This window comes from Mobula hypostoma, chromosome 5 (assembly GCF_963921235.1).
Source record: "Mobula hypostoma chromosome 5, sMobHyp1.1, whole genome shotgun sequence".
Taxonomy (NCBI): domain Eukaryota; kingdom Metazoa; phylum Chordata; class Chondrichthyes; order Myliobatiformes; family Myliobatidae; genus Mobula; species Mobula hypostoma.
Window position 1 is genome coordinate 151,262,348 of NC_086101.1, and position 12,338 is coordinate 151,274,685.

General features: G+C 41.7%; 1 protein-coding gene across 1 annotated transcript in view; it reads left to right on the top strand.

The window, feature by feature from the left end:
- gldc (glycine dehydrogenase (decarboxylating)) overlaps window positions 1-12,338 on the top strand; it is a 205,793-nt gene that overhangs the window by 182,088 nt on the left and 11,367 nt on the right. Inside the window, exons 20-23 of the mRNA XM_063049181.1 lie at window positions 5,089-5,230; window positions 5,532-5,643; window positions 10,819-10,914; window positions 11,480-11,652. Of these exons, the coding sequence (XP_062905251.1) occupies window positions 5,089-5,230; window positions 5,532-5,643; window positions 10,819-10,914; window positions 11,480-11,652 (523 nt within the window). The remainder of the gene's footprint in view (window positions 1-5,088; window positions 5,231-5,531; window positions 5,644-10,818; window positions 10,915-11,479; window positions 11,653-12,338) is intronic.

Genomic DNA, 12,338 nt, shown 5'->3' on the forward strand with positions numbered 1-12,338 from the left:
ATAGTTCCTCACAGCATGGTCTGATCCGGTCAGCTACTGGTTGGGCGTTTAGTCATTAATGCAGCTAAATGTGTTACATAAGGTGTTATTCTACCTGGCACAGTCTATGATGTAATTAAACTTCAAGGAATAGAGCCAGGCTGCCCTCTCTGTTCCTGCATCCCCTTTGATTTTGGTTCATGCTACTACTCTCAATTTTTTTTTCCATCTGATCGTTTCAAACTGGTTGCATTATTTTTTTTTTGCTCCTTTGTATGGCCATTGGGCATTATCCTTTCCATTGCTTACTGGGAAAATTTTATCAACTCTCTCTGAAATTGTATCTTACTACTCTAATTGACCATGTTAATATACGTATATCACAAACTTGCAGCAAAACCCGTTACCTTCCTGCAGTCTGCAAAAGTAATCCTTCATCTCCATTCTCTGCTTTCCATCCCCTAACCAGTGTGACACCCACTTACCCACCATGCCTCTTAACTGACAGATTATAATTCTACCAATAAATATTCTATGGTATACCTTTCGGAAGACAGCAGTGCTATCATGAATGCTTTCTGACATTCCTTTACAGAATTCATCGACCCAGCAATATAATTTTCCTTTAACAAATGTGCCCCAAATTTCACCTGTTAACTAATGCTTCATCAACCTGTTGTCTACTGGATATTTGGTTGACTGGTGTGTGGTTTTTCCATTTAATCCCTTTCACCTTAATAAGGTGTGACGTTTGCAAAACTCCTGTCGTCTGGTGCTACAATTGCCACAAAAAACATTGGGAGATTCTGGCCAGGTTCTCCATTGTTTCCACCTCTAGTCCTTCAGTAACCCTGGATACGTTCCATCTGGATGGGTAACTTTTCAGCTGCCGGTTGCATGATTGAGCTTATCAATAGAGGAAGTTTTTGAGAAACTGAGAACATTGCTGATCCAATGAATAGTTTTGTGAATAACAAAAAGATGGTGATGGACATTTTAATTCCTTTATAAGCCTATAGAACAGCAGTGTTAAGCATCTGTGTGTTGTTTAGTAATATAGAAACATAGAAAATAGGTGCAGGAGTAGGCCATTCGGCCCTTCGAGCCTGCACCGCCATTTATTATGATCATGGCTGATCATCCAACTCAGAACCCAGCCTTCCCTCCGTACCCCCTGACCCCTGTAGCCACAAGGGCCATATCTAACTCCCTCTTAAACATAGCCAATGAACTGGCCTCAACAGTTTGCTGTGGCAGAGAATTCCACAGATTCACCACCCTCTGTGTGAAGAAGTTTTTCCTAATCTCGGTCCTAAAAGGCTTCCCCTCTATCCTCAAACTGTGACCCCTCGTTCTGGACCTCCCCAACATCGGGAACAATCTTCCCGCATCTAGCCTGTCCAATCCCTTTAGGATCTTATACGTTTCAATCAGATCCCCCCTCAATCTTCTAAATTCCAACGAGTACAAGCCCAGTTCATCCAGTCTTTCTTCATATGAAAGACCTGCCATCCCAGGAATCAATCTGGTGAACCTTCTTTGTACTCCCTCTATGGCAAAGATGTCTTTCCTCAGATTAGGGGACCAAAACTGCACACAATACTCCAGGTGTGGTCTCACCAAGGCCTTGTACAACTGCAGTAGTACCTCCCTGCTCCTGTACTCGAATCCTCTCGCTATAAATGCCAGCATACCGTTCGCCTTTTTCACTGCCTGCTGTACCTGCATGCCCACTTTCAATGACTGGTGTATAATGACACCCAGGTCCCGTTGCACCTCCCCTTTTCCTAATCGGCCACCATTCAGATAATAATCTGTTTTCCTATTTTTGCCACCAAAGTGGATAACTTCACATTTATCCACATTAAATTGCATCTGCCATGAGTTTGCCCACTCACCCAACCTATCCAAGTCACCCTGCATCCTCTTAGCATCCTCCTCACTGCTAACACTGCCACCCAGCTTCGTGTCATCCGCAAACTTGGAGATGCTGCATTTAATTCCCTCATCCAAGTCATTAATATATATTGTAAACAACTGGGGTCCCAGCACTGAGCCTTGTGGTACCCCACTAGTCACCGCCTGCCATTCTGAAAAGGTCCCGTTTATTCCCACTCTTTGCTTCCTGTCTGCTAACCAATTCTCCACCCACACCAATACCTTACCCCCAATACCGTGTGCTTTAAGTTTGCACACTAATCTCCTGTGTGGGACCTTGTCAAAAGCCTTTTGAAAATCCAAATATACCACATCCACTGGTTCTCCCCTATCCACTCTACTAGTTACATCCTCAAAAACTTCTATGAGATTCGTCAGACATGATTTTCCTTTCACAAATCCATGCTGACTTTGTCCGATCATTTCACCGCTTTCCAAATGTGCTGTTATCACATCCTTGATAACTGACTCCAGCAGTTTCCCCACCACCGACGTTAGGCTAACCGGCCTATAATTCCCCGGTTTCTCTCTCCCTCCTTTTTTAAAAAGTGGGGTTACATTAGCCACCCTCCAATCCTCAGGAACCAGTCCAGAATCTAACGAGTTTTGAAAAATTATCACTAATGCATCCACTATTTCTTGGGCTACTTCCTTAAGCACTCTGGGATGCAGACCATCTGGCCCTGGGGATTTATCTGCCTTCAATCCCTTCAATTTACCTAACACCACTTCCCTACTAACATGTATTTCACTCAGTTCCTCCATCTCACTGGACCCTCTGTCCCTTACTATTTCTGGAAGATTATTTATGTCCTCCTTAGTGAAGACAGAACCAAAGTAATTATTCAATTGGTCTGCCATGTCCTTGCTCCCCATAATCAATTCACCTGTTTCTGTCTGCAGGGGACCTACATTTGTCTTTATCAGTCTTTTCCTTTTTACATATCTATAAAAGCTTTTACAGTCCGTTTTTATGTTCTCTGCCAGTTTTCTCTCATAATCTTTTTTCCCCTTCCTAATTAAGCCCTTTGTCCTCCTCTGCTGAACTCTGAATTTCTCCCAGTCCTCAGGTGAGCCACTTTCTCTGGCTAATTTGTATGCTACTTCTTTGGAATTGATACTATCCCTAATGTTTATGTCTTATTGTCCCTGGGCTCATTGTTAGAGAATGCTTTTCTAAACATTACATAACAAGATAAACACATATTGAGGAAGTTTTCAGGGATAATGTTGCTTTCAAGAGGAAAATTGCTTGTAATATAATGCCAGCTACTTGCTGTTCACTTTCCTGTTTTATACAAGGGCTGTGACTATTAATTCACATTAACCCTTTTACTCTCTTGATGTGTTTTTCTTTTCACTTTCATACTGTTCCTTCCTGTGTAGAAGGGCTGTTTTGTTTTCAAATCCAGTTCCTCTTTTGCTGATATTTGGAACTTCCAATTGTTCCGGCTGCCACTGAGCCAATCTCAAAGATATTCACGCCTGGAAAATCACTTGCACTAAAATAGCTCTTTGCTGGGAACAGCGACCGCCTGCTCTGGTGCTGCTGGTGTCTGATTTCCTTATTAGCCCTTCGGGCAAGGAGCAGTGCCAGTCACGTTTTCCACATTTGTGCATGTTAAGGGTGCATAGTTTTGACACTGTTTCACACCACTGCAAACTTGGAGGGTTTGAGATTGTTCACTGAGTTAATTGACCAGGAAATGTGGCCGCAAGGTCTGGGTTTTAGAAGTGTGAAATTGGTCTTGATAATTTTCCTGCAACAGAGCACATGCAAATATTGGATTCAACTTGGCTGTGATCCTTCCTGTAAAAGAGACCTTACAGAACTATCAAAAACCTTATGACAACTGCCATCCTTTGCTGTTGATTTTCTTAGCGTGTGGCTCTTGAGAGAGATGGAGAGAGGGAAAATGATATCTGCAGTGGAAAAATGATTAAATGAACAATCAGGAGCTCTTGGTGACACCAAAGATGCAAATAAAAATCGGTGTGTCAGGAAGCATCAACGAAGAGAAATGACAGTCAAAATTTTGATCAGGACCCTTCATCTGGGCCTTGCACTGATTGTCAGTAAGATGACAGAGCTGATTGTGGAAGGGTAGGATGAGGGAACACCAACCAATCCTCATAGAGGGATCAGAAGTGGACAGAGTGAGCAATTCATGTTCCTGGGTGTCAAGCTCCTTGAGGATCTGATCTGGTCCCAGCATATCAATGCTGCTATAAAGAAGGCAAGACAGCGGCTGTATTTCATTAGGAGTTTGAAGAGATTTGGTTTATCAACAAAAACACTCAAACTTCTATAGATGTACCCTGGAGAGCATTCTGACAGCTGCGTCACTGTCTGGTATGGGGGAGGGGCTACTGCTCAGGACCGAAAGGAGCTACAGAAAGTTGTAAAATTAGTCAGCTCCATCTTGGGTAAGACATCTTCAAGGAGCGGTGCCTCAGAAAGGCGACATCCATTATTAAGCACTGCCAGCACCCAGGGCATGCACTCTTCTTATTGTTACTGTCAGGAAGGAGGTACAGAAGCCTGAAGGCACACACTCAGTGATTCAGGAACAGCTTCTTCCCCTTTACCATACCATTCCTAAATGGACATTGAAACCATGAACACTACCTCCCTTTTTAAAAAAGTATATGTATTATTTTTGTTTATGCACTAAATTTTAATCTATTTAATATACATGTATATACTTCCTTATTTTTTTCCTTTCTGTAGTATAATGTATTGCATTGAACTGCTGCTGCTAAGTTAACAAATTTCACAACACATGCCAGTGATAATAAACTTGATTCTGATTCTGGACTGAAAGATACAAGGGAGATAGCCTGTAGAGAAAGGTGGAGGGAAGGGGTGGAGCAAGTGTTGGCAGGCAATGGATGATAGGGGGAGAAGAGAGTGGAATAGCAGATGTTGGGAGGTGATAACAAAGGATTAAGGATGATGGAAAGGAGGTTGTGGCATGGAATCCAAGACGAGAGGTAGGGAGTGCGGGTGGGAGTGATGGAGAAAGGGGACGGGTGGGAGGAGTGTGTGTGGATGACGGGCAGGTGAATCTGCCGCTGCTCTTGCCTTAAACACCTGCGTTATCAAAGGATGTAATGTTAACCATGTCTATTGTGTGTGATCTTTTGTTTTCTTAACTGCTTTCTTTTCAGAAAGAAGCATCTCGCTCCCTACTTGCCCAGTCATCCTGTGATCCCGCCAGTGTCAGACAGAGATGCTCGTCCTCTGGGTACAATCAGTGCAGCTCCCTGGGGCTCCAGTGCTATTCTGCCCATTTCCCTGGCATACATTAAGGTACTGCACACTTCTACAGTTATATGTAAGTGCTTGCAATTACATGAAATGTCCTCTATGTATATTTGTGTTTAGGAAGGAGGTTACTTGGGGAGTTAGAAGAATCGAAATTGATGTGATAAAGATAGTAGGGTCACGGAGGGCAAGTCGATGGGCGTAAGAAGTTTAAATGGTTCACCACAGACTAGATGGGCGGAAGTGTCGGTTTCTGTGCTGTACTTTTCTATGCCTCTTATCTGTAATGTTCTTCTCCTGCGACTTTAGCAATGCTTCTGATATTTTTATGTTTCTCCTCACATAGTTGATGGGATCAAAGGGACTTCGCCATGCTACTGAGGTTGCCATTCTAAATGCAAATTACATGGCCAAGAGGCTGGAAAATTTCTACAGAATAGTTTTTCGCGGGGCAAAGGGTAAGTTGACGGAAATTTTGGGTGTCACTTTACTTATCTGAGAAGGCTTTCTTCTCTTTTATGTAAACACTTAACGTTGCAGTATGAATCGTCAAATGGAGTTCAGTCCAAAAGGCTTATGCACTTGGCAGGGAAAGTAAGGCAAGAATATACTTGGTGAACAATGCAGTATTGAACAATGAAGAGGAGTAGGGAATCTTACTGTACAACATCCACAGATTCCCCAAGAGGTGTTGCTGCCTTCCCATTCTCATTGTGATCTGTTGGGCAGCGTGTCAGGAATTAATTGCAAAGGAAGGTGCTGGTCATAAGTCTGGAAGTTAGGAGATGAGTTTGTTTGGAACTATAATATTGAAGGCAGAACTATTGGACTTTGAATCTTTGAACGCTACCTCACTTTTTAAAAAATATACAGTATTTCTGTTTTTGCACTTTTTAAAAGTCTATTCAGTAGATGTAACTGATTTACTTGTTTATTATTTTTTAAATTTTATTTATTATTATTATTTTCTTTTTTCTCTGCTAGATTATGTATTGCATTGAACTGCTGCTGCTAAGTTAACAAATTTCACTTCACATGCTGGTGATAATAAACCTGATTCTGATTCTGACTTTACTGAATAAATTAGAGCCTGACGAAGGTGCCTTTGTTATTTAGATGTTCCAGAGATCATTGTAGGACCAGGAAGATGGTATCTGCCATCGACTTGTTTCAGCAGTAGGCAAATTGCAGTGGCTCAAGATTGGCTGGAGGGTAGAGCTCATGCAAGCTATGACCAGCCTCTTGAAGCACTTCACGGTGGTGGATGTGAGAGCTTTGAGAGGTGGGCCTGATGAAGGGTCTCGGCCCGAAACCTCTACATGAAAGCTGGAGTACTGTACTTTTTTGCTTTTGACATAACAGAAAGGGATGTGATACCATTAGAGAGAGTGAAGAGGACATTTATGAGGATTTAGTTTCAGCCAATAAGGAGAAATTCCCGGGTTCAGTTTGCTCTTTTTAAAGAAATTTAATTGAGGTTTATAAAATTATGAGATGCCTACGCATGTGTCCCTAAGCAGACGTATCAATAGTTTGGGCTATAAATTAAACATGATTGGTTGAAGATAAATGGGGGAAGCTGATGAAAAATATGCTTCACCAAGAGACTAGAATAAAATCCGGGGAGAGTGAATGAGACTGTGGGGAAAAGGTCAGTGTATACTTGATGGGCTGAAGGACCTGTTTTCTGCTTTCTCTCTCTATTTCTGTTTTGGTTGCAGGAGCATAGTGGAGCATATTGTACAAATTCCTGAATCACCATAAATTGTAGGCAATAATTTTTAAACTCCATCCTTTTATGTAAAGAGCAAGGCAGGTAAAAAGGTAATTGCCATAGGACATGTGTCAAACTGGTTGGATTACAACATTTAAGAGATATTTGGACAAAGAGAAAATTAGATTAGATTAGATTCAACTTTATTGTCATTGTGCCGAGTACAGATACAAAGCCAATGAAATGCAGTTAGCATCTGACCAGAAGTGCAAAAGAATAGAATTATTTACAAAATAACTACGAATAAAAAAAGTGCTACAGCACACAAATATAAAAGTACTGAGACAGTACAATACGGATGCAATACTGCTTAGTGCTGTGATGAGAGGTTCAACAGGGTCACAGCCTCAGGGAAGAAGCTCTTCCTGTGCCTGCTGGTGCAGGAGTGGAGCTCCTGTAGCGCCTACCGGATGGGAGGAGAGTAAAAAGCCCACGGTTAGAGTGAGATGCATCCCTGATAATGCTTTTCCCCCTGCCCAGGCAGTGTTTACGGTAGATGTTCTCAATGGTGGGCAATTGGGTGCCGATAATCTGCTGGGCAGTTTTCACCACACGCTGGAATGCTTTGCAGTCTGATACAGGACAATTGCCATACCACACTGAGATGCAGTTGGTGAGTATGCTCTCAATGGTACAGCGGTAAAAGTCCATCAGCGTCAAATAGGAAAGGTTTCAAGAGATACGGGCTAAAAATGGACAAGTGGGACCAGGTTAGATGAGAATCTTGATTGGCATTGATGATTTCGGCTGAAGGTCCTATTTCTTCTTTGTTTTGTTCTATCACTATAATTGACGTGAGAATGACATTCCTATTTGGAAAAAAATGCTTGGCTTCCTTAATTGAGCTTTTTTCCCGTTGGGAGAGGAGGCAAAGCACAAGTGGCTTTTCAAGAGAGTGGAGTCCTTCCAAATCCAAGAGCTGTCACCAGCTTCTGGCTCCCCTTCTTCCTGCATCCCTCCCAGATGGAACTGCTTCACTACAGATTTACGAAAAATGACACTAACTGCATGTGGCCATCAATAATATTTAGGCCAACAGGGTTTTGTCTCTCAACAGTGAGTACACTGAGTTCACTTGGAGTGCAGTGATTTTTAACTTCCATGTGTTACATTTTGCTCATTCATGTATAGCTGTGAAATGAAATACTGCTGTGAGCTGACATCGTTTTCTTGCAAGCACTTTTACAACCTGTGTCAAGTATGCAGTTGGTTATAGAAACGTAGAAATATAGAAAATAGGTGCAGGAGTAGGCCATTCGGCCCTTCGAGCCTGCACCGCCATTCAGTATGATCATGGCTGATCATCCAACTCAGAACCCTGTACCAGCCTTCCCTCCATACCCCCTGATCCCTTTAGCCACAAGGGCCATATCTAACTCCCTCTTAAATATAGCCAATGAACTGGCCTCAACTGTTTCCTGTGGCAGAGAATTCCACAGATTCACCACTCTCTGTGTGAAGAAGTTTTTCCTAATCTCGGTCCTAAAAGGCTTCCCCTCTATCCTCAAACTGTGGCCCCTCGTTCTGGACTTCCCCAACATCGGGAACAATCTTCCTGCATCTAGCCTGTCCAATCCCTTTAGGATTTTATACGTTTCAATAAGATCCCCCCTCAGTCTTCTAAATTCCGAGTATAAGCCTAGTCGATCCAGTCTTTCATCATATTTTTAAGGACGTCTTGAGTTTTCATTGTTTCTTGAAATGTCATAAAAGAGTTGGAAACTTCTGCATGTTTGCCCATTTTGTAAACAGTTTTTAGTTCATTTTCATTAATTGACTTGTGATAAAGAGGATTTAGGTAATAAGTTTTTAATTCGGGCAAGTGCATTTTTATATATTGTCATGATATTTGTTCATTTCTATTGGCATTAATATCTTTCAGGAAGAGCATCACACTTGGACTATTGCATTCTGAGTTTTGTGCCAGTTATCTGTGACAGAATTATCCTTTTCAGCCACCAAATATGATCATGGTTGATCTGTGAATGCCTATCACCCATTACTTCCCCATATCTGTCACAGATTTTTGCCAACAAAAAGGCTTGAGGTTAACAATAGATCTTGCATTCTTTGGTGTTTGTGAAAATTCCAAATTTTTACCACTTCTCTGCTGATGAAGTGTTTTCTAAAACTCCAGTAAAGCCTAGCTTTTCCTGTTGCATTTGTTCATTTGTTCCAGATTGCCTTACCTGCAGGAATCACTTCTCCTGCATTCAGCCTAATGTTTCTTTTTAATATCCCATGACTTGGCCTTGTAAAAGGTCATGGAGAGATTGAGGAAGAGCCTTAAACTGTGATCATTTAATGCCCATTAGAGCTTTGCAGAGGATTCGATGAACTATTTTTGAAGCTGAGTCATTGTCATAAAACAGGATGCAAGGAAATGAAAATTAAACACAACAGGATCCTACATGCAGCAGTGCAATGCCGACCAATAATCTGTCTTTCATAAGCTGTTGTTTAAGAGCTGTTATGTCACCAGTGTCGACAGAGGCACTTCTCAGCTTGGTATCCCATCAAAAAGGTGCTACCTTTGGCAGTGCAGTACTCCTTCAGCATCAGGACATGGACAATTAATTTAAATCTGACCCTTTGGAAAGGCAGATTTAAATATGTACATATTATATATGTTCACATGCTTCCTTAACATGGGTATTGGCCTGTGCCTTGTATCCTTGCCTACGTTGCACAAGACTCAGTTTATGCTCAGATCTCTGGAGTGGGCACAAACTCAGAATCTTACGACACAAGAGACAACATCAGTAATATTGCATCAGCTTCTAATTCCATCACATGTGACCATAAGACCACAAGACGTAGGAGTAGAATTAAGCCGTTCGGCCCATCGTGTCTGCTCTACCATTCCATTATCCTGCCATTACCCCATTCTCCTGCCTTTACCCTGTAACCATTGACACCCTTATCAATCAAGAACCTGTCAACCTCTGTTTCAAATATACACAACGACTTGGCCTCCACAGCCACTGGAGGCAATTAATTCCACAGATTCAGCACCCTCAATCGCAAGGAATTCCTCTTCGCCTCTGTTCTGAAGGAGCATCCTTCTGTTCTGAGGCTGTGCCCTCTGGTCCTAGACTCCCCCTCAATAGGGAACCTCTTCACCACCTCCACTCACACTCACTGTCTTTCCAGCTTCTGTGTAACATGCAATCCTCGATGCTCTGATGATCTAACTTTTAGGTTCAGTGCATATCTTACACTCTTTTGTTTCCATTACCATTGTGTGTGAAGAGTAACTGAACAAAGTAGAAACTCGCAAATCTTTTGCGAATATGTTAGAATTAATGGTTCACATTTATAAGTCTTGGTTATAGTTGTTGAGCTACTCACGTGAATTAAGTAAGAATTTGGCTCTAGTGCCTTGCAGGTAAACAATGAAGGTGTCTATGGAATTCTTCTGACACCAGTGTTTAAAAAAAAAACACTCTTCCGTTTATTGAAATGGAATCATACTCTGGTTACAACATAAACACTGACAAAGGATCACAGATCCAAAACATTGACTGTTTCTTTCTCCACAGATGCTGTCTCTTTTGCTGAATATTTCTAGCATTTTCTGTTTTTGTTTCAGATTTCCAACATCTGCAGTTTTTCTGATATTCATAACAACCAGTTTGAATGAGTGTTTAACAACCTAATTTTGAGCTTTGTAATCCTGGTACAAAGGTTTTTAGTGTGACAATGCGCAAGTTCCCCTAATTGACAGTATTCAACAATCTTGTTGGTTGGCCGTAAAGATTTTCTTCTACAATATTGTGCTGTTCGAGTGCTATGTTAGAAAAGTATCGTGTTTCAGTATCCTGCAGGTAATACCAGATTTCTGAATATGTTTTTACAGGTTATGTAGCTCATGAATTCATCTTGGATGTGCGACCGTTCAAAAAAACAGCAAACATTGAGGCTGTGGATATTGCCAAGAGGTTGCAAGATTATGGTGAGATCATTTACTTTTCTATTTCCAACTCCTTGAATTTTAAGCTATTATTATGCAGTCTGCTTCTCCCAGGACCTGAACGTCGACATATTTGGCTAAATTTGTTTCAATCTCGTACTACAGTATCCTTCAAGTGCAGTGCAAGAGGAATGTTTATTTGTACTCTTTGATAGGATATTATTAAAAAGGGCACAGAGAATTAAATGGGGGTCTGAGTAAGTGTTAAAATAGTTCTAAATAAGTCATGGATACATTGTGGATTTTTTTTGTTGGTGTAGTCTTGTAAAAAGGAAGTTATATGGCTTTAGTGATAGGAGGAGGGTGCTAAGTAATAATTGGCAAAGGATCTGAATGTGGTTGAAAGAGAACAAAGTTGGCAGACTTGATCTGCATGGGTTCTCCCACCGTTCTCCTGACCGACTGTAACTGATATTTATAAGGTGAATTTGGAATGTGGAAGTATCTTCAGATTTTCAAGTTGAGCAGGATTAATTGGTGCAAGTTGTATACCTAGCTGCAACTGATCCTCTCCCCAGTGAAGTCACCCAACTGTTCTGTCCTGCAGGGTTCCACGCTCCGACTATGTCCTGGCCGGTTTCTGGCACACTCATGATTGAGCCAACAGAGTCTGAAGATAAAGCTGAACTGGACAGATTCTGTGACGCAATGATCAATATCCGACAGGAAATAGCAGACATCGAGGAGGGAAGAATGGATGTGCGAGTAAACCCGCTCAAGGTAGATCAATCGAAGAAAAGCATTGATTTTGCCCAAGGACTCCATTTGAATAAAATGTTTGAACCCAGAAGCTCATTGGTTGATGCAGGTGCCCATTAATTATTTGCTGTGAATCGCGCCAGCTGTTGCTTTGGCCTTGTGCCCGAGGCCTGCAAATACAGCAATGTGGCAGACAGTGTGGAGGAGAGAGGGCTGCCTGGGGGAGTCTCCTGGTCAGTTTGCTGCTCATGGGCCCAGGCAGTTGGGCTGTTGAGGTCTCTGAATTTGGATAGGCTGCACCAAACATTTATTTACTTGGATTTTGATATTATGATGAGGAATGTTAAGACTCAAAGATTACTGTGTGGATATAAGTAGGAACTTAGTTAAACAAGTATGGCTTTCGGAGACTGACCTCTAACTTTAATATTTTTTAATTAATAAAATATTGGCATGGACACAAAAACAGATCTTTCAGCCCACTACACTAATCTCATCGTAGTCTCCTCACTTTCCATCAACTACCCTCAGACTGTACCATTCACCCACATGTCATGGGCAGCTTCTGGTGACCAGCTTATCTACCTGAACGTCTCCTGCATCAAAAAGGATTGGAAGATCATAGTAAAGAAGGGATCACAAGGAGATGGGGAAAAGATGGTGGGGAGGGAGAGAAATAAATAAGAAAGGCATGCTCATTGCCATTT